Below are 25,458 nucleotides of genomic sequence, written 5' to 3'. Positions count from 1 at the left end.
CTCCTACGTGCCCCATGAGTAGAGATATTGCAATGCAAATACATATATACCATACTATAATTATTATTTTCTTAATTTAAATTGAATAATTCAACGCGCTACGAGTGTATTGTTCTTGGTTTATAATAGAGCTTGCTAATATTTGAAAAAAGATATCATCAATTTATTATTAATATATTATATCGTATACTTTTAATGGAATATTTGTAAAGAGTATACTATTGAATTACACATACAGGATTTATGATAATAGCGCTATGTATTTTATTTGTTTTACATAAGTTTTCAAATAACATGCTTATTTGTCGCGAATTTGTTATTTATCTTTACACCTTAATTAACCTTGGTGTAATCCTCGTTTTTTGAGTTGCAACAGGTTACGGACAAAGAACTTGTCGGATTGCTATCTTGAAGTACAGAAGTTTGTAAAGTTTTACATAGTAACAAGATCACCTTGACGTTGTACATCCTTTCACCTTATGGTGTACACAAACATTTTATTTTTTGAATTGTGTTGTTTATTCGTAAATATTCTCTCTACACATACTATATTATAAAATATATAATTAAAAATGAATTTAATTTTTAATTTTGAATTATATATCTTATTTATTAAATATACACAGTTCAATAACATTTTCTCTTACATTTAGTCTTTCCAAATAATTTTACACAGGAAATGCAAAATGTACGATACCTGTACGAGGAAATACACAAATAAAACAGGATATCGTGCTATTAACTTAAAATTAAAATATCAAGTTTATCCTTTACGCGAATAAAATTCATGTAAAATAGTAATCCGCTTATAGCACTTGTCGAACATCAATAAACTGTTTCCATGACAGCCATTGTATATGATAAAGGAAACAGTAACGCTTTAATATCACAAATTAATTAATATTACAAAAATGTAACAAGAAAATTTAGTTTAATTTTAAATCTTTTCTTTTCAAAAGCCGATAGCGCGCATCGTTCAAGAAAATTTTTTAGTTTTATTCACATCCTAAGAGATGTATTTCCAATATACTTAACTGTAAGAATGGTCAACAGCTTAAAGGAGTAAGAAACTTACACGTCATATCTTTATGTGTGGATTGTCGAAATTATAAATGATATCATAAGGATACAAGTATTTAAAGTTATAAATTGTGGATATCAGATTATTCAAAAAGTATTTATTAATAATTGCAGATACTAGAAAAAAGTTATAGAAAATAAATAAATAGTAGAATGTTGTTTTAATTGGGATATTATTTCCGGCGAGACTGAATGTGGAAATTGGAACATTTGAAACACTAGTTTTCGTATCTAAAATTTATATACATTCCCATAAAATGGGCAATCATTAATTATGCTGTAGATTATCGAATTTATAATTATCAGATTATGAATGAAAAATTCAATACTTTTAAAGAATAGATTATATTTAAAAAAATAATTGCAATGTTACAAACAAATTTTGCAGGAAAAATTCTTTTGTGATATTTTCCCAAATAAAATTTTCAAGTTTCTTATTATATGTATATTTTAATAACCATTATGTGTGTATGTGTTGAAAACATTAAATTATTTAAACAAGATAGGAATGTAAACATAATACGAGTACATTATTAACTTTCCGATTTTTAAACGACTTGATACTACAAAAGAATTTTTTCTCTTATATAACTATTGACTTTTTAGTATTATTTAATAATGGATCATTTTTATTGTATTATTTTCAACAGTAGTGCCTGGTACATAAAGTTAAATGCAATTGAATATTCGGAATGTCACATTTTAATGCTTTATTGCCCATATGTAGAACAGCAATTAAAATGCTGACGCTGTTTGCTCGCACAAATTAAGGAGACGTTATCGACTTACGCTTCTAGTTGAGCAAGATTATATAAACTACATTCCCGGTTTAAAAGGCTGAAATTATGCATCCAGTTAGAATTGCATATTCAGTCTCTACATAATTCCTACGACATCGTTATGAAAGAGTAAATTATTTATTATATATACGTTAAAAAGCTTGCTTATTATTTTGAATAAGAATAATGAAAAGAGGTAAATTAAATAAGTCTATTTGCAAATTAAATAATTAATTCCTAACAGAAATAAAGAACTAAAATGGATAATGAAAGTGACAAATACGTTGATTTATTTAATAATAAACTTTTATTTTTAAAATCTATCTACGTGCTTAGAGAATGAATGCAGAACGACAATGTATTTAAGGTGGTAGCAATGTGTCCAATGGAAATTTCGAGTAAATCTTATTCGCGAATGTTTTGAAGATCTCCGAAATGGTAGGGTCGAGAGTTGGCTTAATCTCGGCCTTCACAGTATCCCAATTGTCGTTTAAAAAGAGGTTCATGGCATTCGATAGGATACTATCGCCATTGAACAAATTGTCTAGATGGATATTGGCTTGTTTGATGTTGTAATCTATGTACAGGTCGGTAACGCGAAAGTGAGTCTCACCAGTTTTTTGAGACTGATAACGTTCACCTTGGACAGTAGCTATAACGTCGATATCCGTAAAATTGCCACGTGCCAATCCGTTTCCATTTATAGGAAGCATCAAAATACGTCCTTCTATGTTGTAACGCGCGTCCATCTCAAGACGTGGAAGATATAGTTTCAACTTAATGCGATTGTTATCAACGTCGACTCTGGAAAAGATGACTAAATAAGTTCTGATTTTTGACGCTGTGTGATTTAAATTATTTTAACGCAATTTGATACATGTGTGTGTATAGCAAGATGAGAGAGCATTCTTTCAAGCATCGAATTTCGAACTGTGAATAAATTTTAATTGGTCTTTTAATCTGGTCCACCACTCGACTCACGTACTTGATGGTCTTTAATATGAAACTTGTTCCACCTTGAACCTTGATGTCGGTATACGTCGATCTAATGGAAACTGGACCAGCTGACTGGCTAATTTCAATCCGTGGCACGCGAAGTGGCTCACAAGGTGGTATTTGCAATGCTGGAATGCCCGTCTTCAGATAAGGCCTTAACAAGTCGATGCTTCGCTTTACGCATTCGTTCAGATTCGGATCATTGCGGTGGCATATCTTTAGATACGGTGCTAAAAAAAAAGATGCGATTTGTAATTTTCTCTTTGTAAATGTGATTAAAATAACGTTGTATATTAATAACTTGACAATTAAATGATATTTAATATTTAATACTAGGTATATAAATCGTTGGAAAGTATCGATAAAAACTTTAGATTATTATCTGTTGTGTTAATAAAAATGGTTATATGTACCAAAATATTATATAATAAATTTTGAAACTATTAGTTTTATGAAACGCTCTTATAAAATAAATCTTATAGGTAAATATTAATAACCGATACTTTTTGCTTCTATCCAATGATATATTAAATAATACTCATATGAATGAAAAAATAGATATTACACAGGGAGAATTTTCTCTTAAATTTTAACCTGAAAATCATGTAATTGTGGGACAACATGGCATTTTGAAGAACTTCATGAGAGTTTTTTGAAATTTTATCATATATTCTACTAGTAAAATGTAAACTAATTGTAAGTATAATCACTAGTAAAATGTATGGTAAATTTAAAAAAATTCACAAACTTCTTCGAAATGTTGTTCAACGATTACATAATTTTCAAGATAAATTTTAAGAAAAAATTCTCTCCGTATAAATATCATATTAAAGCAATGAGACTTTTTTACAAGAATATGTTTTTGCATGACGTTTCAATGTAAGTTATCTAATTGAACGAAACTGATGTAAATAGTACTAAACTCTATATTTAAGAGATGAAGACGTTTAAGAAACACTAAGACAAAAAATCAATATTAATTGCACAAACGCATGAACATCTATCAATCAAGAAATAAAGTTTCAATCCGTCCTAGTTTCTCTCTGTATTAAACAGATATTAAACTAAAAATTAAAGGCCAACAGTCATTACACTTCTCAATTACGGATATTCTTCAAAAATTGCCTGAAAATCATTGATATAAAATCGATACTTCGCCTATCCAGTTAATCTTTAACAGTCGCATAAATAAAAGAATGAATATCATATATTACATATTTAAATAAACTATTTTGTAAAATAATCCATATTACTTACGTATATTATGGCCTGTCACTACGATAAATCCAGTTATCAGAAACGAGAACGTAAACATATTCGCGCTGGTATGCATTGTGGTTGCGCTGGATTCCTTGCGTAGAATAACTCGTCGATACGTCGAAGTGAGTTCTTTCGATCATCGTAATGCGCTGATCAGGCGATAATTTCCTTCATGCTTATTCGACATGAAATGTTTTTTCTCTTTGTGACACAATTGAATTTACGTACATGAACGTGTGATACAACGCGGATTAATATTTAATCGTTCATTAATTTCTAATTGATCTTTCATGAGAAACATGTTTGTTTGAAATTTTTGATATCTATGATAGCTCTCCATCATGTTTATCGGCGGAAGGTCGTTCGAGGACCTTGCTCTCCATTGCATTATCGCATAATGAAGGAATTTAAGAAAATGTACAGATTGTCGAAGAAAATATATCGGTGTCTGACTAAGAGCCACTTAGCCAGCATCATATAAGACTGGTCCATGGCCCAGATCCTCTATGCCCTTCCATGATCAACTATAAAAACCTCCAGCAAGTGCAACGCCGGCTTGCAGACTACACCAGTGCTCTATGTTTGCGCACGATTGCTGAGCCACCTCGAGCATTAGTTTTTCACAAAATCATCATCGATTATTTTCAAGATGTTGTCTAGAATTGCGTATAAGAAACTAACGAGACGCAACGTATGTTGAATCGGATGCTGATGTGCACGATTGTCGTATGCTTTCTATTGATATTTGTCGTTATCGGTGTCATACTGGTGTTAATCTACAAACCGATTTACGTTTGGGAAATCGACATACCCTATTGAAGAATCCGAAGGATCTCACCGTTTGACTCTACAGTTGTAACGAGACATTATTGCAATTTTCGACATCAACACGAAGTTCGAAATCTAGTATAAATTATCGACTGTGACAAAATGGTTAGAACAGCGCAGAGAAGTGTCATTCGTGTGCTTCTGGTACTCTCCGTGACGACTTTGACGAGATGCGCGTTGCTGGAGATGTCCCGGATGCTTTGGAACAGGACGGTGTCCGGAGGCATAACGAAAATAGGCAAGTTAGACCCGTTGAGGGTGCCGTTGATCAAAGTTGATCAATCCGAGGGCGACGCCAATTACAGAGTGATCCTGAGGAACTTGGAGATCGTCGGTCTCAATGGATCGGTCTTGGAGAGTATTCACATCGCTCGTGGCGGACTGAGGGCCAACCTGAGCGAACTCATGGCCGGATACGTGAGTTACAGCGATCTTAGGGATGTGGATTCTATCAGATATAGATTCCACACTATGATGACGGAGCCCAGTGTGCCCAAGGAAAGTTTCGAAGCTGTCGTTTCGCCCATGAATCGAGCTGCTGACACAAGGCCCTACTCGCGGTATCAAGATGCACGCTTCGAACGATTGCAGCAGGATCCACACGGCACCAGGATGTTCGAGCAAGGTCGGCAGTATGATCGGCGGACTCCTTTCGGCGCTGATGTTACGTCCGGTGGTTTTTATAGAGGCAATTTGAGAGCATCGGACAATTTTGAAACGAATTCTGGGAATATCGAAAGTTTCAAGCGACCTGCTTACGTCCAGCCGATTTATATGCAGAGACCGAGGGGTTTCCAAGGATATCATGGAAATTCTCAGAGTAGTGAAGACACGATCGACTGCGACGATACAAAGACCTCTCAGAGTTTTAGTGGAAATCAAGGCAATCGAGAAAATCAACGATATCGACAAGACGCCAATGCCAGACATTACGGGGACCGAGTCGGGGATGCTGAGGTTTAAAACATCACTTTATGTATAGTAGTGTTTTAATAATTTAATTAATTAAGTCAAGTTAATTTTTTTGCCGTAATATAAACAGCCAGATTTTAATTATTTATCACAATATTATTTACATTGTTATATAATATTTTTTATGTAACTCAAATTTATTGAAAAACGAAGCGCAAGCAACATGTAGTAACACTTTCAAACGACAACATTGATTAAAACAGGTTTCCGCGTCGGAAACAACCGAGACTAGATTGAAAAACCAGGGTGACGTAAGACCGTCTGCGTTGTATAATAGAGAACAGTCTCGGCGATCGGACGTTGCATCTTCCGGCAATGTTAAATCGCCGAGAAACGGAATGAGGGAGCGATTTGGTTACATCGACATCGTCTACGCGGACGATAAAACTAATGGCAGTGTAAAGCGTTTCGGTAATCTGGGTATCGATGCCAGAGAAAATCGGCGAGTATACGGCATAGAAGACGTCATGAAGGTGCCGAAGATTTTTTGTTCTCTTGAAGTTACGATCTTCTTTAAGTTACTCTACTAAATACCGTACTAAATTGCATACTAATAGCGTTTTCAAATCTTCGTATAATTTGTAAGATATGTTTTGATTGTAAATCTCCGATTGTAAATCCCTGTGTTGCAGAACATTCGGGAGAATACAAAATTCATTATCTACAATTTTACGGAGGGCGAAGCCCTAAGAAAGAGAAACGACATGGTTAAAACTGCGATGGAAGCCAAAAGATTGAAGGATCTGATCAGATATGCGAACAACTATCAGGAGCAGCAAGGGTTCTTCGAGGAAGGCATGCAGCTGATTTACCATTATGGCATGGATGTAAAGAACGGCAGCGTCTCTCAGAGCCTCAATGATACCAAAAGAACGAAACGTGCGCATCCTGAGGAGACATCTGAAGTAAGAGTACTTAAACGTTCTCGATTCAGTAAAAAAATGTAGATCTTTCGAAAGTGTTCCGTAATTAATACAGTTGTCTAATAACACGAATACTGTGATTCACTCACACGATTCTCGAAACGATTCTAGGAGGACGTGATGCATGTGATTTTGAAAATACGCGTCCCACTGCTTCGCGTGAAGTCTGAGTACACGCTTTTGGGAAAAGTGGGAGGGGAGATGTTACGTGGCAACGGTCTGCTTGCCGGGAACTTTAGTAAGAAAATACTCGCATTTTGTCGCTGAGATCGCGTTTAGAAATAATGAATAGCTAAGTATTTCCATTGTCTCAACAGCCGATGTAGTAGGCGACTTTACGCTTGAACTGAAGAAGATCAACGAAGAATTGATGATCGTTCGTACTGCTAGAGCGAAGCTGTTCGCGAAAGATAGGAACGTCAGTCTTCAAGGTATGGACGAGAAAGGACCGGTGCAGGCTATTCTCACTCATGGTAAATATGAGCAATTTAAACATACACAGATTTGCGACCAGACGATCAAATCGTCTTTTATTGCCTCTATTGCAAATTTTCATATCTACTTTCTTGGGAAGCAAATAAAATATTAGCAGCAGTCCCTCTTTTAAAGAAGAGAAATAATAGTTGTATCAACTGTCGCAACAAATCGATTGATGGCCAAAAATCCAGCCCTTACACCTGTATGTCGTCACGTTTTCTTTTTATTGCGGTTTTTCCGTAATTGGCAGAATGAAAAGCCGAATTCTTTCTTGGAAAGTAGCGTATACCGAATCGAGATATGGCGCTTATTGAGCACAGGTATCCTGCGTACCGTCGACTGTAAACATATTTGTGCATATAAAGGGGAGCACGGGAGATACCGCGTGCGTTCTACATCTTATAACGTTCCGTACCCTTTTTTGAGAACATGAGAAAACAAGAACGCGATATATGTATATATGTCAATTAATGCGTCGCAAATTGTCGGAACTGATCGCGCGTACGTACGCCGACACTCGAGTAAAAGTTCTCGCTTTCTCGCGAACGCGACCTCGCTGGTAACGAAACGATCCCACGCGACAGTAACTCGGGTAATTTCTCATTATGTTGTTGACTTCTCTCCTCCACCTGCTTCTCTACCAGGTTTAATGGCTGCGGAGGCAGTCGCCGCGATGCTCGCCGACGACTTCGCGACCAAAGGACTTAGTGAGAGAACGGCCGACGCATTGATCTACAGGATGTACAAGGATTTACCAGTCAATTAATCCGTCCATGTGGTCGCTCGAGGCGATCGAGAACTTTACGTCATCTTTCTGCTACAGTCATGTGTCATTTTATATTCATTTCTTGATTTTATTTTCTTGGACGTTTATTTGATAATTACCGCACTTTATTTATCGTTATTTTAAGACGTTTATTTATTCTACAGATTTACTCTATATATCGATATAATAAATTATTTCTATTGGCGCGCCTAATTACACTTATTTTATATGCGTTTATTATGTTTGCATGATTTATTTTCTCTACATTTATTTATTTTAGCCATTCATCTATTGTACATGAGAGATTAATTTAGAGAAGCCATACTTCATATTAATTTTATTAAATTAAGTGACAATACATGTTAATAAAATAAGTTTTAACAGCAACAGCGAGGAGGTTTTGTAAATATTTCTTTCGCTCATTGCTATTGTATATATCATTGACAAAAGAATTCAGTATTCTTTACATAATCGTATTTAAAACATTTGACGAATAGTAACATTCTTTACTCTAATAACAGAGCGAAAAGTCGCTTTGTATTCCAAAATTATATACGAACGAGTTATTTTTCTGTTGCACGTGTACAAATTTTTTGTTTATGAGCAAATTGTATATTCATTATAGTCACAATAATAGAAGTATATTATATCAAAACCGTAAACTTTCGTCAGTCTGCTTTTTATCGATGAATCTTGTCTAATTCAACCTTGCGATTATTTTGATCATTTAGCATTTGCGTTTTTCTCTTGTTTTCCTTCCATTAATTTTATTTCATGTTCAATTATTTGTCATACTGATCGGTTTCCACAAGTGTTACTTTTGAAACATTAGTGTTACATGATTGTATAAAATTGATGGAGATGGAAGATGATTAATAAGTATTTACATAGCCACTAAGATAATCATAAAAAATTCTAACTAGCCTTAGCAATTACAGCGAGAATAAAAAAGGCTGCATAGGCAAATAGCAAGAAACGCGGAAAGAAGAATAATTTCAATCGTGTGCATTGGAATTATTGATTATTTACATATCTTAAAATACATATAGAGGTAAAAAATCAGTCTGCTGAAGTCAATTATAAGTCAATCCGATTAGGACTATTGAACAGCTCAGGAGCAAATAGAAGAGTCTACGGGGAAATTTTATGTCCAACAATTGAGTAACTTCTCCATCTAAAGAAAAGGGCATGCCCATAGATCGCAGCCCTGGCCTATGACCTGAAAGTCCTTGTTGACATTTCCAGGTATCGTAATCCCCGCATGTAACTTTGTACCAACCTTTTGCACGCGCTTATAATTCTAATCTCACATATGTAACGTTTACCGCATACGTATTACTTCATCTTATTATGCGTCTGTATTATGTAATTGAGATTCAATAGCTCGTTATGCTTTCGTGTCTAACAATGCGGACGTGATCAAGATTTTTCCTATATTTCAATCTTGACGCCAAATTAAAAATATTAGCTAATACGTTGCTATCTAACACAGTTGCCCAACATTGGCCGAATAGAATAAATTTCTAGTACAAATGATTTTAACTGATCGAAATGGTGCATTAATTAAACGAAATATTATTTATATTGACGTAATAATATTATATAATTTTGCATACGAGATATGTACGTACAGATTTGAGGAACGATTCTAGATTTATGGCCGGTTGCTCCAACCTCTTCGCAAGTTAATTAATAGTTAAATCATATGTCTTTGCTTTTTCTTTAAATTAGACAAAGACAGGCATAGAATTTAACTATTAGTTAGCTTACCAAGAGGTTGGAAAAACCGGCTCTTAAAGTGCAAGTAATGATTAAATGATTTTTTATTTAGGTTGAGAACTATTCACTCTTTAGAACTGGTTTTTCTTAATGCTTTTGTATACTAAAGTACAAAAATTATTACATAAATGTTATCGAATTTTAAACATTTAACACAGAAACACGGTACCAATTATTATTGGTTTGAATGACACATGAAGTTGTCCTCAGTCAAGACAATAACAAGTCAATCAGAGACAATATATTTAGAGAACGGTAACAGAAACGGGGAATCGCTCTAAGGGGTTATTCTTGATCTGATATAATGGCTTTGTCGCCCCAGGCTGACAATCCCGTTACTACGCGCAGTTTCTTTGCTATTAGTCGTGCGTAAACAGAAAAAAATGACGCGCACATGGCTGCAGTAGCAACAGCAGCATTCCGAAAGCCAGTGATCCCGCCTTAGAATCACGATGCGTAAACAGCCGTCCTCATCCTTGGACGTCGCGAAACAGGTCCGCGTCCCCATCGTCACGCGGAGACGTCACGAGATTGCAATACTCAGGGTACTCCCGTAATTCCGGCGGATGCGCGTAAACCGCGTGTACAGTCACGTGCACGTGCATATCATGTGTATACGCGTGTCAAGCTTGGCTACGGCCCTGACTGAGTTAAGAGGAGGCATTCTACCGTGATAAATTCACCATCACCTGAGCCGTCGTCGCCCGAGTGGGGTGGAAGCAGCGGAGAAAGTACACTTACTTTATATATATCTGCGCGACGGGGCCATCGTACGCATTTTCGATACCGCTGTCGCTAATTGCTAATACGCGCAATCTCGTGACATAGAAAAAAATAGCCGAAATACGCCGGGGCCACGCACGGAGGGTCATCGAAAGGATGATGCTGATCGGGCTTCTAGTGTTCGTCACGTGGGCCAGGACCGCCGTGTCGGAGCTGCGTAAGTTGCCTTTATTGAAAGCACAATTATTATTTTACTTTAGTATTATGTAGAACGAAAATAAGCAAGACATTGATTACGGTTGCTTATAATTAAGAAATATAAATATAAGTTAAATTAAATTGTATTATTGTATATTTACCGTTACGCGGCCCGCATAACTGGAAGGCTCGGTAAAGTACGGAGAGCGCTTAAGCAACGAAACAGGAAGTAAGATAAGGCAGGATAAATATGCTTTAAATAAGCAAAGACAATACCATTAATTATACTGTACTATTAATTATATTTTAAAAAAAATTCATTACGCAAAAAAGTATAAAATGATTACTTGTAATAATAATGTAAGAAACTTCAGATAATTTTTCTCCTTTTTTGGATAATAATAAATAATTTGTTTGCGTATGATACCGTATGGTCTTTTTTATTCATAAAAATAGCTAGGAAATTAAATCAATTGCTGTGTAGTCACTAAGTGACAATTAAACAGAATAATTCTGTATATTCTTGATTATTCATTTTCTCTTTTTATACTATTTGCGTTGATTGGAATATTATAAATACAAGGTTTTAATCTGACAAAAGGTGGAAATTATTTGATATATAGAATAAATTCATATTAAAAGGAATAGACTTTACGACAATTAATACGATCAAGAAAAGATAAAATTAATTGGGTATACACAAAGACAACTTTTTTATGCGAAAATTGTATTCAAAGGTTCATCGAGTATTTATGTGAAATTAAGTTTCCGTTTCATTCTTTACGTAGACTGCGTAGACAAACGTTTCTGTTTGTGTTCGTATTTATAAATATCAAGATTGTAATTTATTTCTATTATTGTCTACATTTATCCACGGAGCAAAATCAAAATTTAATTTTGATTGAGTTATAAATCCGACAAAGTTACAAAATAAATTTCTTAATTTTTAAAGCTTTACACGAAAAATTCACATATGTTTTATTTTTGAACGTAAAATTCTTTCTTGGCTTCATCACTCATTGCCACCTTGTATATGCTAATCAAATATATCTAATGGTACCATTTTATGCAACTCATTTTACAACTCTAACATATTACGCAGAAAAGTAAGATGCAACCTATTATTAAATCGCGTTGCAAGAAAATGTTTATTCCGAAATCATTGAATAAGAGCCGGATCTTTCTGTGATAACATTTAGTAGATACGGTTAAGAAAGAACTCGAAACTAGATTTACACGTGTGTCTATAGATTAGACTACAAATCATAGTTTTATTTACACACGATCTAAATTGATAGAACATGTTAGAAATAACAGGCGTAATTACCTCAGATCATAAATACCTTCTGATTCTATAGTTGTTTTCATAGCAGTGGTGTTAGCTGAATAGCTAATTTAGATAACGTGTTTAAGTGTGTTATTGAGACTAAGAAATATTTATTCAGGCTAAGAAGGTGACGCAATTGTCTGGTCGGAATAGGTATTTAAAGTTACGCGTAAATCGCTGACGCATCTTATGTGCAATTATCAGTTTTTCTTTCGTAATTTCTGCATATGATGTACTTGCATCGCAGGTATGTATGATTCATAAAAGTGTGCCGACTGTCATTGAGAAATCGATAGAAAATCCGGAAGTGCAAAACGTTTTCGAAGGAAAATTGAATGAGTATGCTTGCTATACGGAACGATACTGCCGTTACATACTGTATGCGAGAGACAATGTAATTTGCAATTTAATTTTGCACTTTTACTTGTGTAATGGCTTTCCTGTCACCGCTCGAGCTCGCGCATGTAAAACGATATAATCTCGAACGTGTTCTTGTTCTTGGCGAAAGAAATTTTGTATCTTCATGTCTTCACAAAATACCTATATTGAGTTCAATTAAAAATTAATAGAGATCTATATTTATTAGAAATGTTTTTTTTAGCAGTTAAGCTTTATATTTGTTTGCCATATCTTTCTCTATTATTTAAGAATAGACTATTTATCTATTCGTTAGTAAATCCTTTTTTAATCCTTCACACGAATTTCTTTTGATTCATGTGACACACATAAATTCGTCACATATTAAGCATCAATAAAAAAGGAGCGAAATATTTGTTTACCCGCCGGCTTCGTCACTTCACTTTCTACCGTGCACTTTCGATTTTAGGCCTGGCCGACTGATTGGCTGGAAAAAAGCCGCTCTCTTAGTCATCGTCGAGTTCTTACCATTATCGCGTTCGCTCAACCGACATCGCAACAGGGTGTAATGCTTGCGTTTGCTCATTTAAAGGTGCCTAATGACTATCTTTCACAACATCATGGCATCTTGGAAACTGTACAATGTACCTGCAAAAAATTTGCAGCTTGTTTAACTCTGCTATGTTGAATTATTGCGTATAATATTAGCTTCGTATATCAAAGAGATTTGAGCAATTTCCGACAAAAGAAAATATGTGTAATTAGAAATAATTAATAATGTCTGTAATTTTTTTTAATGAGCGGAAAATCATTTTGCCTACTTCATTTACCATAAATTATACGTAGGAAATTTATAAGTGTTCGAAAAGAATTAAATATCAGAAATGTATTTTCAAATTTATATTCCGGTGTTATAAATATTATATATATTAATATCCCGTTTATATTATATATATATGTATATATAATGACTTAATCTTATCTTCAATCTTTTTACTACTAATGAAAAAGATAAATGTAAAATTTATCTAAAATATACATTATAAGATATCATTAAAATATATTTAAGATAGATTTTCGTTTACAGATATCTGAATCAGAGAGGCTAAAAAAATAAAAACGTAATGGGAGAAAATATACAAATATATAATTATATATGTTTAAATACTTAATATTTTATTGTCTTATATCTTAATTTCGATATTCTTAAATTCTGTAGATTGTAACTTGTAATATAAAATCCGATGTTTGTTTTTTTAACTTAATGATGTGTTACGATAAATTGTTAATATAGCTAAATTAATATAAAGCAATTATTGTACTTATATTAGCATTAACATGCAGTTGATGTTTTCAGCTCCTGGAGTAACGTCATGCCCACGAACGAGCAATTTATCGGAATACGATAAGTGTGTTTTAAAGCAGCTACAAGCGATGACGCCGTATTTCGCCAAAGGAGTGCCTTCGTTAAAGCTACCAGCTTTAGATCCTTTGTTTTTGCCATCCTTGACCATTGATAGAAACCTAGAATCCTTGAAAATCAGGGCCAACATGAGCCAGATTCGCGTTTACGGCGGCACGAATTTCATTGTGCAGGATCTCAAAGCGAATCCCAATGACTTGACGATTTCTATCAAGGTTCGGCTGCCTCATATGTATGTAAACGGCGATTATGATGTTCAGGGTAGGCTGTTGTTGCTGCCTCTAAGCGGAATTGGTAACTTTAAAGGAAACTTCAGTAAGTTTTCCCCAAAGAGTTAAACTTAAAATGTGATATATAACTATTTCAATGTATATTATAATGGAGAGAGTTGATTGCGTTTTATAAATCTTAAATAAAGTGTAAACAATTATTTATAAAATAATAGTTTATACCATAATATATCAAAATAACTGGATATTAGTTATTTAACATGCTCGTGTGGAATCTGTTAAAAATTGTATTTCTTTATAATTTTTACCTTTTTGTTTCAGCTGATACCGATGCCCAAGTAAACGCGCAAGCTAAAGAAATTACCGATAAAAAAGGCGTCCAGAGGCTCCAGATCAACAAGTTAGTTACCAAAATCCGTGTCGGGAGTGGAAAAATTGTACTCAAGTCACCTCCTGCTCACACATTAACAGGTAACGGATGAAATTGTGTCTAAAATTGTAACATTCAATAATTACGTAGGAAGTACTTACTCAATACAATTATCTCTGTACTTTAGCCGATGCCGCCGCAACGTTCTTCAATTCGAATCCCCGTTTAGTCCTGGATATAGCCAGTCCAATTATCGAGGATACAGCCGCGACCGTGAGCAAAGCTCTGGCTGCTAGAGCACTCAGTGTTCTTACTAAGCAAGAACTCGTACCCTAGCTCTTAAATAGTCGAGTTTCGTTCAGCTGGATACGTTATTTGATCTTCCATAAAGAAAGGATAAAAGGCAAATATTACTATGAATATTAGCCAATCTGATTTAGTCTTTATCTATTTCTTTATTGAGCGTCGTGAGAATTTTCATCAGTCGGTGAGGTAAGAGGTGAGTCGGTAGAGTTGTTAGTTTATGTCCAAAGAAGATATTTTATTAATTAATCACGCTGTGCATGATCTCAGAGAGATACTTTGCACCTTTGTACTCGTATGTAAAACGCACTGAAATGTTTTCATTCTTTTATATAGCAGAATTATAAGAAGACGTATGTTATATAAACTGATTAACTGACATTTTCTTATTTAAGTGACAAATTGTTATGTACCTATTTGCTTGTTATACTCATATAATTTTAGTAGATGATAGTTACAATCCTGCACATAAATATACGTATATTGTGCACGATCAATAAAAGGAATATTCTAGTTGCGCAAAAGTGTTTGATAATTTTTCATCTAGGTATAGCCAATTAAAATTCCTTTAACATCTTTTTACAAATCTCTCTCTCTCTCTCTCTCTCTCTCTCTCTCTCTCTCTCTCTCTCTCTCTCTCTCTCTCTCTCTCTCTCTCTTTCCGTTTCCTTTTGATAACATAGTAAAAGTAAATTTTTTGAAAAATTTCAGTGTTGATTTCAATAATATTGTAATACAATTAAAATATTTTTAATATAATATCTTTAATATTTAAGAATAACTAATTTGTTATATAATATTAAATGTTATGTTGATTCATCTTACTTTATCACTTGTCTTATTAAATCATTGCTCACGCTCATTTAGAATGAATAACAAAGTGATTATCGTAATCACACATAGAATTGGACTTAAAAAAATAATTCTGGGAAATTTATGCGCACCGTGACTATTGCAAAGTATCTTGAAACTGTGATTATTTTAAAGTTATATATTGTTTGCTTCTTCACGAAATGGTTACGTAATTTTGATATAATACTTTAATAACATGTAATTATTCAATTAAAACCATAAATGTATATTCTTTTGTATTACAATTTTGCAGCTTATCGCACTATTTCTTACTCAACATAAATTAAAGAGCATTTTTAATATTTTTATATAAATAAAACATTTTTTGGTGTAATTTTTTTTAATATTTCAAAATATTAATTATCATATACAGAATGCGAAAAAAGTGTCGAAAGAAAGTATATCAAGTATGTTGACAACAAAAACTTTTTACAAGAAATCTTTAAAATAAAAGTATTGTAAGGTTAGCAAAAGAATATAATGCATTTATGAAATATATGTAAGAAAAAATATAATGTCAATTATCTTATAAAAAATGTATATTATGTATATTTATTTTGCAATATATTTTTCTGCTAAAGCTATAACATTTCTATTTGAAGCATTCTTTTGAAAAAAAGCTGTGCTTTGTTGCCAAAATATTTGGAGATTCCAATACTTTCTCTGTATGTTAAATACTAACAAAATGTAACATAATCACATTCAATGCCTAACGCAACGCAATCTAATAAACAAGTTTTACCAATATTTTAAATCAGTTCTGGCATTGAATTAGTCAAAATCAACTTATATATATCTAATGATATATCTATTAATATCATTTGAAGTTTAATGGGCTATGAATTGTATAGTGCTTTATTACAGTTTTCTTAACACGTTAATTGCTAATGCATTATTTGCTAATGATTGATTGAACATGAGTTGCACTTCAGATTAAGGTACAAAAATAAGAGACCATCTATCTTAAAAAGATATTAGTGTATAATTTCTCTAAAAAAAATAACAAAGAAAAATAAATCACAAAAAGTTACCTTAACAATTATTAAATATTTTTCTAAAAGAAAATAAATCACAAAAAATTACCTTAAAAAATTATCATAATTTCAGCAACGTTAATACTAAAATGTTCAATGAAATCTGTGTTTATGTATTATACTAGTTATACTATTTAAATGTACCAGCTATAAAAGAGATTTACAGAAATATTACAGCAGATGTATTATTGAATAAGGTTGAAAATTCCCGTGATTTCAGAACAAAGGAAATATATATATTATATCTAATCTAATTGATCTATAAAAAATGGATTTTCCAAAATAAAAATTACTTATTCGGAAACAAATCGTCGTATGTAAACTTTCCAGTGATTTTGTTCGCGATGTTTGTGAAAAGATCTGACAAGGCTTCTTCCAATATCGGTTTTAATTCATCTAACAACAAACCGTTGTTTGCGTTCAAAACCTTATTGCTCGCTGGTCCTGGTTTAAAAGAAGAAAGATCAATTGTGATGCAAATATAATATGCCGCTTATATTAACCACAAATCTCGATATATAAACTTATTTATATGAAATAATAACATACCAAGAATAGGATCGCCACCAAATAGATTATCCAAATTCAGTACTGCTTTGTCAATTTTGATATTAAATTTCATCTTTTCAAATTGTACATAGGTGCTGTTATTTTTAATGATTTTATGTGACCTCAAGATGCAGTCGCACTCGTAATCAACTGTAATGATATGTAGCAAATTTAATACAGACAAATATCTTTATGGTTTTTTTTCGTGTGTGTGCGTAACAATAATTTTCTTATTATTATTCATAATTTAACGAAAAAATATTTACAGATAAACGTAAAACTTACAAAAAGATCCTGTAACGCCTCCCTCTCCAACTAGTTTGAGCAAAAGAATTTGTGCGTTTATATTATATTTTCCTCGGAAGTTAATCTTATCGAAACCAACCTTGAAAGTGAGGAACACATTCTCGGGGTCGATTTTAAAGTCTCGGATTTTAAATGTAGACGGTCCAAATATCTGTGAACATAACTTTTTAACTTGAGAAATATTATATGTCAAACAATACTTACAGACAATATTTTCATCAATAATTTTTTATCATTTGTTAATTAATTCTTTTATCACTATTTACAGTGTTTTAAAATCATTTAAAATGATATATAGAACTATGTACACATTCTAATTTATATAAGTAATAAAACATATAAGCTCCATCACCTCTATATTTGTGAGGTTGAAGTCAAGCCTCGCAGCTTGAGGACCTCTTGATAATTGCACCTGTTTCAATACAAGCGGCTCGATTGCCGGAACCTCTAATTCCGGAATTCCAGTCGCCAATTTACTCCGTAATTGTTCAATTGAATTTAATACACATTTATTTATCTCTGGATCATTTCGATTACATACTTTTATGTATGATGCTGTAAAAAACGTAATATACAATAATATGAAAATATGCGATTTATTATGCAGTTGCAAGTGGGATATTAATGATAATTATAATAATATAAGTGATCCTATTTAATTTTGCAAGCTAACTTCTCAGCAAAAGGTTATAATCATAATTGTGATCAATTGTAATATCACAATTGTGAAAGATCAACGTTTAACCAATTTCTTTGATCTATAAATCATATATTGATGTTATGCACGTTTTCTTTTAAGTCTGTCAATGATAGGCAGTTGTTTTACATATGAAAGAATGCAGAGATGTTTTCAAAACATTGATGCGTTTTTATTATGTTTAATAAGTTTACGTTTGAAACGATACGTAAATGAAAGTTTAGCTACCTTTAATTAAATTTTCTTTTATATTTTATTATTAAAAGTGTTATTTTATAAGTTTTTAAAGTTAGATAGATTACTTATATGTACACACACACAAAGATATACTTTTACATACTCTATTAATATTAAATTATAATATACTAAAAAGGCCCAATATTTGGTTGTATTGGGCCAATGTTTAACCAATGTTTGGCCAACGCACTGTGCTACTAGGGAAAGGAACGAACCTAAAAATGTTGTTATTTGTTAATATTATATTTTTCTAAAATTCTTTGCTGTTTACTTTGCATTCCTTAATTTTTTTTAATGCTACGATTATACAGGCAGTCTTAATTATAATTGTTTGTAAATTTACTTTTAATTGTGTTATTAATCTACGGGTAGCTAAAAAAAATTAAATTATAGATAAAAATATATAGATTAAAGATCGACCGAATATTACCCATGGTATTTATTCATATCCACGATATTTATTTGGGAATAAACGGAAACAAGAGTCGTGTAAATTAAAAATATAACAGACAATTTCTTACAAATACACAGATTTGTAGTTATTTCTATATAAATTTTCTTTTGGTATCGTGGATCAAATTGGATTCTCTGCTTTTTTAATTGGTCGCTTCAAAGATTGCTGATTTTGTCGTTTTAATATACCTATATCTTTTAATTTCGTGGTATAATAATTTTACATTATTTCACTTATAAATAGAATTTGTAAGCAACCGAGCATAGCGTACATCCGCATATACATACTTCCACGTATACATATATTTTATTATCTGTAATATTACTCACGTATCTCGGCGAAGGCCACAGCAAAGAGTGCGCAGACCACACTGAAATAAAAGATCATTAATGGATACAATATAGTTTCTGTTATTAATATTAATAAGGTAATAAAATTCCTGATGGACGAGTGTCGTTTCTAAATATGGAACAATTATTATTTATAGCCGAGCTATTTTAATATAAACAGTATTCTAGACGTGTCGCATTTATCTAATGGTAGATTTCTGTTATTATTTTCTGACAAAATTGTTAATTGTAATATTGAAATTATAATAATGGAAATTGACCAATTAAATTAAAAACTCGCGTTTTCAAGCAAGATAATATCACATAGAAAGGAAGTTGCCCTCTAATCTCGTTATATCAATGATATTGATCAAATTCTTTTAATTATGTAAAGAACATTAACTGTTTATAACATTTGGCACACGATAACTTTGAGAATTTAACGCGCATCGCGACTTAATGTCAGTATTGTATAATGTTTGCACTGTCAGTATTACGTAATATTCACGTTTCTGTGCTATTATTAGCGATCATAGTAAATAAATTACCTATATGAAACAGTGGTTTCGATATTACTGTATGCGGAATTATGTTAATATTTAAAAAGCGAATTGTTAATCTAAGGCTGCGTTCCGATATTCACTGCTAGTACTGAAAATTGTACGTGACGTAAATTATAGATTTTTAGTAGTGGCAGTGAATATTGAAATGCAACTTAAGAGGTATCGACTACCTCCAAACACTCGAGGCTATCTGACCAATTAATCTTCAATGTTTTTCACTTCAAAATTAATTATTTGAGCATTAGAATTTTTAAACAAAACAAATTTATCTTTGAGAAGCCAAGAGGCAAATAATGATTGGAATATCTTGTATATATTTTTCAATTGTCTGTCAATCAACCTCACAAATATTTATATGTCACCGTACAATTGATTAATTTATTATTGAATTCAAGATTAATAGCAGATATTATATTTTTACAAATTTTTTCAAAGAGTTTTAGATAATTACAAAAAATTTGTGACAATAAATTAAAATTAAACAAGCTACAAATGAAAACACGTTATTAAAGCCAATGCTGGGTTATAATTGCTACAATTATTTTTAGAAAGTGTACATACGTTTCGGCGCATGAGTTTGGTCATTCTCGGTACAATAATTGATGAAAACTAACATGAAATTTCTAGATTATCCCTTCTTAAAGAAGTAATGAGCCTAAACTTGGTCGCATTACATAAAATTTGCATAATGGTACTTCTTAGATGTTCTGTCTATTAATCAAGACCTTGTGTAAAAGTATATGTTTAATAAATTAAGGTAATGTCAAGCTTAATTAAATTAAGAAACCAACGGTCAAGACCATGTGTCAATTGTCCTCAATTACTGTAATAATGTTCGTTATTATAAAACTTGCTGAACATATAGTCGACATGTATCATCTAGAAAGTATTTAGAACGAAGGACGACTATCGAGGATTCAACAGTAAGTGATAAATCCACCATTTTAAACCTTCATTTTAAATACTTCCCAGATAATAAATCTCGATCAGTTGCTCAGGAGGTTTTATAATCACGAACCTTGTTATAATAACTGAAGACAATTGACACAACGTGGTCTTGACCGTTGATTTCTAATTTTATTAAGCTACTTGACATTATCTTGATTCATTAAACATGTATATAGTTTTACACAGTCTTGACTAATAGGAAGAATGTCCAAGAAGTACCATTATGCGAATTTCATATAACACAATAAAAGGCTTTCTACTTCTTTGACAATGTAGAAAGGGTTTTGAAAAAGAATTTTCATGTAAGTTTCTATCAATTATTGTACTGAGGCCGACCAAATCCCATGCGCCGAAGCGTATGTACACTTTAGAAACATTATAGAGCAATTATTACTCAGCATTGGCTCTAATAGCTCGTTTTAATTTTGACTTATTATTATTAATTTCGCGAATGTCGGGCTTATTTCAACATTAGTTTAATCGAATTATTTTTAAAATTTATAATACATAAAAAATTTCTGTATTTATATAGAAAAAGTAAATGTTGGATAATTTGTGTAAATAACATTTACTTTTCAATTAATTTTTAGAATTAAGTAAATCTATGAAATGCTATTTTATTTCTAATTTAATATTTATGTTTTGTGAGTATTGTTTTATTATGTTTAAATTATGTTTAAAAGTGAGTAAACTACGTTAGCATAATTTATATAAGAAAAGATCAAGTACAACATTTTTACAGAACACAATAAATAGCAGATTTCCGTTTCGTGCGGTATGAAGAAATTTGAAAATTTTTAAGGAAGAACCAAAATAATTGTCACGCTTAACATGCGTACAGAATATTATAGAAAGCTGATCTCGTCTAACAATAAAAAAAGGTAAAAAATACTCGTTAATTATTTATGTTATTACAGACATTCAATATATCGTACTATAGAAATTACAATCCAATTGGTAAAAGTCTCGTATTATTAATTAATAAAACAAAACTTGTGCACACTTTCTTTTTGAGAAAGTGATGAAAAATATCTGTAGATATAACATGCATAATGAATGTACGAATTAAAATTTTTTAAAGACGAAAGCCAGAATATGTAATATGCATTCTTGAAATAGCTCATGCTGAAAATAGCTCATTGAAAAATATTGAAATATATTTATCTTAGGATAATATTTATATTTGGATAATACAATAAATATATTTGAATATTTTTTGTAGTACATGATGCATTTAATTAAAGTCTTATGTTTCGAATTGTAATTGGCTAAACAAAGTAAATGTTACATGCTTCTTACTTTATTTTTATAACTATATTTTTTAATATTTGAAAAATGTAGAAAAAATCTTTTATTTAAGGAATATAATTAGTACAAAATTTTAAATAAATTCTAACTTTATATGCTTCTGCTATGAATTTGGCTCAAAACATTTTCACATATCTCAATATTTAACTATTAGATCGGCATGACACATTCGAACAAAATTCTGTTTTATGTTTGGCATTAGGGTAACCGCATATAAATATTTAAAAAGTGCAGACTTATTAAAATTTAGTTATGAAAATTAGTTTTAAACATGAAGTAAGAAAAGTCATATGTACATATAAATAAAATGTAAACCATTTTGTTGATATTTTAGTTGTTATAAGAATATAAGGAACGCAGTAATGTTAATAGGTGGCGTATAAAAAACCTGAGTAGTTTTGTACTTCATAACTTTCACTGATTTCTGTATGTTTTCCCTCGTAATTTTGCGAATTTTACGAAAGATGAAGCTACCTTAATCAAGTTGATTGGAAGTCAGCAATCAAATATCAATAATATTTAAGACAATTTTTTAATACAAGACTTCAAAGTCTTTTGAAATTTAGCGTTGTCTTTTATTTTTTAAATATTAAATCTTAAAAATACGTTTTTAAAATACGTTCCTGATATTCTGATGATTATAAATATTGGAGTGGAAGCTTATGGTTAGGAAAATCAGAAAAAAGCAAGAAAATAAAAAGAAAACTTGCAATACTTTTCATAAAGAAATATACATTTTTTAACATGGCTAGAATAGCTACTTAAATTTAAATATAAAATAGCTTATTATTATTATAATGGAAATTAAAGCATTTTCTTGAAATTATTATTTCTAAATCGATGTTTGTGATATCTCAAAGATGGATCATCGTTCGCAACTTCAAATTCTGCCAAAATGCAAAATATATATTTCTTTTTATCTCTAATTTAAAGATATGTAAAAAATCTTTTTCAAACAATTAACTGATTTATTTCATATGACTCCACAAAGTGCAATTATCACTACAAACACAGAATGTTTAGCTATAAAGACTTTTTCGTTCAAAAAAGAAAAATTGTAAGGCTTGGTTAGTTTTTATTTATCGACTCGGAAAGAAATATAGCCATAGGCAAAGATATATAGCCACTATATACAATGAATCACATTTAATTTACCAGATTCGTGTGATGAAGGTATACATGCTGGCCAGCCCAGTCGATGACGTATCGAAGTTTGCTAACGACTGCAGGAGAAGTTAGTTGACAATGCTCAAGGATGTGATAGCTGCAACTCGAAGGCTTTACCAAGTAACTTGGTTGGAGGTGCTTGTTACATTCGGCCAGTTGATAGCCTCGTGCTACTTGCCGACCATTGGTCCAACCTCGTATAAGCACTAGTGACGATTGGACACGTTCGTCGATTCTTGCTTCGTGCAGGGAAAGCATGGCCCCATCGATATCAGTCTTTTCACCGGATCGTTTTCGCTCGTCCTACCTCCTACTCCTCTTTCGTCTTGGTTTTTCGTTTTCGTTTTTAAATAGATTCGTGGGCCCGTACCGCATGCATGGCCAAATACCACTGTTATTTTCATCTCGGCCTTTCATCTCGCGGACGGGCTGGAAAGCGAAGGGAACCGGCAAGACGGGTACAATTCGTCCGCTATTTCGAAGCGCGTTTCGGAGCCGGTGCACCGAGCCGACGTTGATGTTTCGTAATTCTCGTTGTAACTGCAATCCACAGGTAACGGTTGCATCGAGAAATTAAAGACATTAATTGCGCAATAAATATTTTCATCTCACTAGCGATACGTGACTAAGGGTGAGGTATCACGGAATGTAAAAAATTGATTACATTATAAATTCACTATATTTCGAACAATAGACATCGCATTTTACCACAAAAAGATAGAAAATATTAGTAACAATTTAGTATTAAATTTATTGAGGACAAAGAGACTTATCTGCAACAACATTAAATGACTAGTTCCAAAAACTGATTAAAATTTAGATGATTTAAATAGAAAGCAGTTGATCTCTCTATATCTAAATTGATACTTCAATAACGCTAGAAAAATCTAACAAATATGAATACTTTGTTGAATTTGCAAAGAAACATATGTGAATATTTTCATTCGATTTTGACTTATGGATTATGAATATGTTGCAGAAGTATGTAACATGAGAAACAAGATATGCAACGCATATGTCGAAATATTAAAAAATTATGGTATATAAAACTAAAATGTGATCTCATGAGAGAAATCGAAGCATGTGCATGTATGAAATAATTTAACGAAATTTTCTTCATATATTTTTCTCCTTTTTTAATAAATTGTACTTTATTTAATAAATTGTACTTTATCTAGACGACTCAAACATCTTTAATAGTCAACAATCAAGACTTCATCTGGTATAAGTATAAAATATCAAATTATTATATATTATATATTATATATTAAATGATTTTCTAAATTAAACATTTCATTTAGAAATTAAATTAAGAAATACTGAAGAGGTGGTTTTTTAATTCTATAAGGAGAAGATATATGTATAATTTTACAAAAATATTTTTTAATTTAAATATTATTATATTCCTTAATATTTTTGGTATAATTTTATAATTCATATGTGCTTATCAAAAATTATTATAAAAAAAGACGTCGCAAGACTCGTTATAGGTCAGGGAAAAATGTTTGTAATTGGATGAAAGTAACGTATTAGCATTGAAAATACCAGTCCAATGTTGGCATTGAAAACACTGCCCAATGTTAAATATGAAAAATACAAGGTCGATACTGGTACTGAATGCACTGAAAATTATTGCTAAGATAAATTAAGTGAATTTGTATTTAATAGAATAAAACAGTCATAATAATAAATATGTTATATTATATCATAATATTATAAAAAAGCAATTTATATATAATATTTGAATAAATTAAGATTGTATATGTACTCGCTCGCGAATTGAAAATGTTTTCTGTGGCAAATACATCTTCGTGATTTAATATATTAATTTTATATAACGCAACAATATTTTATTGATATACAGTTAGATATGATATAGTAGGCGATCGTGGCGCAGAGGATTGTGCGCTGGTCTGGAAATCCGAAGACCTGGGTTCAAAACCAAACAAAACATTGTTGGTTTTTCGTTCGATCGCCACATAGAGAAGTGAATATAGAGAGAGGTGTTATAAGAGATTTGGGCACGTTCCTTCAAAAACGCTTTGTAACCCTAAGGGGAATCAATAAAATGTATCTACAGTTAGATTGATATAGTCAAACCAGAAAAACTGGTAGATACCGGTTCGTGCAATTTCGCCGCGCCCATTAAAATTAGCGAAAGTTGCAAAATGGATTAGCGACGCCCGAAAACCCACGATCCGTAACAAAACCCAGGTCTACACT

At 31.9% G+C, this 25,458-nt stretch overlaps 4 protein-coding genes across 4 annotated transcripts; 2 read left to right on the top strand and 2 right to left on the bottom strand.

Annotated features, from left to right (window-relative positions):
• Positions 1 to 1,523: 1,523 nt before the first annotated feature.
• Positions 1,524 to 4,240, bottom strand: LOC105568611 (protein takeout-like). The gene is made up of 3 exons (XM_012024419.1): positions 4,113 to 4,240; positions 2,845 to 3,085; positions 1,524 to 2,663 (listed from the first exon to the last, which is right to left on the bottom strand). The coding sequence occupies exons 1-3, from the start codon at positions 4,186 to 4,188 to the stop codon at positions 2,222 to 2,224; spliced, it is 759 nt and encodes a 252-aa protein (XP_011879809.1). The 5' UTR covers positions 4,189 to 4,240; the 3' UTR covers positions 1,524 to 2,221.
• Positions 4,241 to 4,826: 586 nt separating this feature from the next.
• On the top strand, positions 4,827 to 9,942 carry LOC105568612. Its single transcript, XM_012024420.1, has 6 exons — positions 4,827 to 5,900; positions 6,119 to 6,388; positions 6,548 to 6,820; positions 6,950 to 7,076; positions 7,156 to 7,311; positions 7,960 to 9,942. Exons 1-6 carry the CDS (start codon positions 5,046 to 5,048, stop codon positions 8,079 to 8,081), a joined length of 1,803 nt encoding a protein of 600 aa, XP_011879810.1. The 5' UTR covers positions 4,827 to 5,045; the 3' UTR covers positions 8,082 to 9,942.
• On the top strand, positions 9,939 to 15,315 carry LOC105568613 (circadian clock-controlled protein-like). The gene is made up of 4 exons (XM_012024421.1): positions 9,939 to 10,800; positions 13,823 to 14,203; positions 14,440 to 14,589; positions 14,676 to 15,315. The coding sequence occupies exons 1-4, from the start codon at positions 10,740 to 10,742 to the stop codon at positions 14,822 to 14,824; spliced, it is 741 nt and encodes a 246-aa protein (XP_011879811.1). The 5' UTR covers positions 9,939 to 10,739; the 3' UTR covers positions 14,825 to 15,315.
• Positions 15,316 to 15,851: 536 nt separating this feature from the next.
• On the bottom strand, positions 15,852 to 23,670 carry LOC105568609 (circadian clock-controlled protein-like). Its single transcript, XM_012024416.1, has 6 exons — positions 23,224 to 23,670; positions 19,250 to 19,290; positions 17,885 to 18,087; positions 17,512 to 17,683; positions 17,227 to 17,376; positions 15,852 to 17,121 (listed from the first exon to the last, which is right to left on the bottom strand). The coding sequence occupies exons 1-6, from the start codon at positions 23,247 to 23,249 to the stop codon at positions 16,967 to 16,969; spliced, it is 747 nt and encodes a 248-aa protein (XP_011879806.1). The 5' UTR covers positions 23,250 to 23,670; the 3' UTR covers positions 15,852 to 16,966.
• Positions 23,671 to 25,458: the final 1,788 nt, after the last annotated feature.

Source organism: Vollenhovia emeryi, unplaced genomic scaffold (assembly GCF_000949405.1).
Source record: "Vollenhovia emeryi isolate VEMERY1.0 unplaced genomic scaffold, V.emery_V1.0 DF939128.1, whole genome shotgun sequence".
Classification (NCBI taxonomy): domain Eukaryota; kingdom Metazoa; phylum Arthropoda; class Insecta; order Hymenoptera; family Formicidae; genus Vollenhovia; species Vollenhovia emeryi.
The sequence above is the reverse complement of the archived record's forward strand: the minus strand, read 5'-3'. Positions and strand labels throughout refer to the sequence as shown.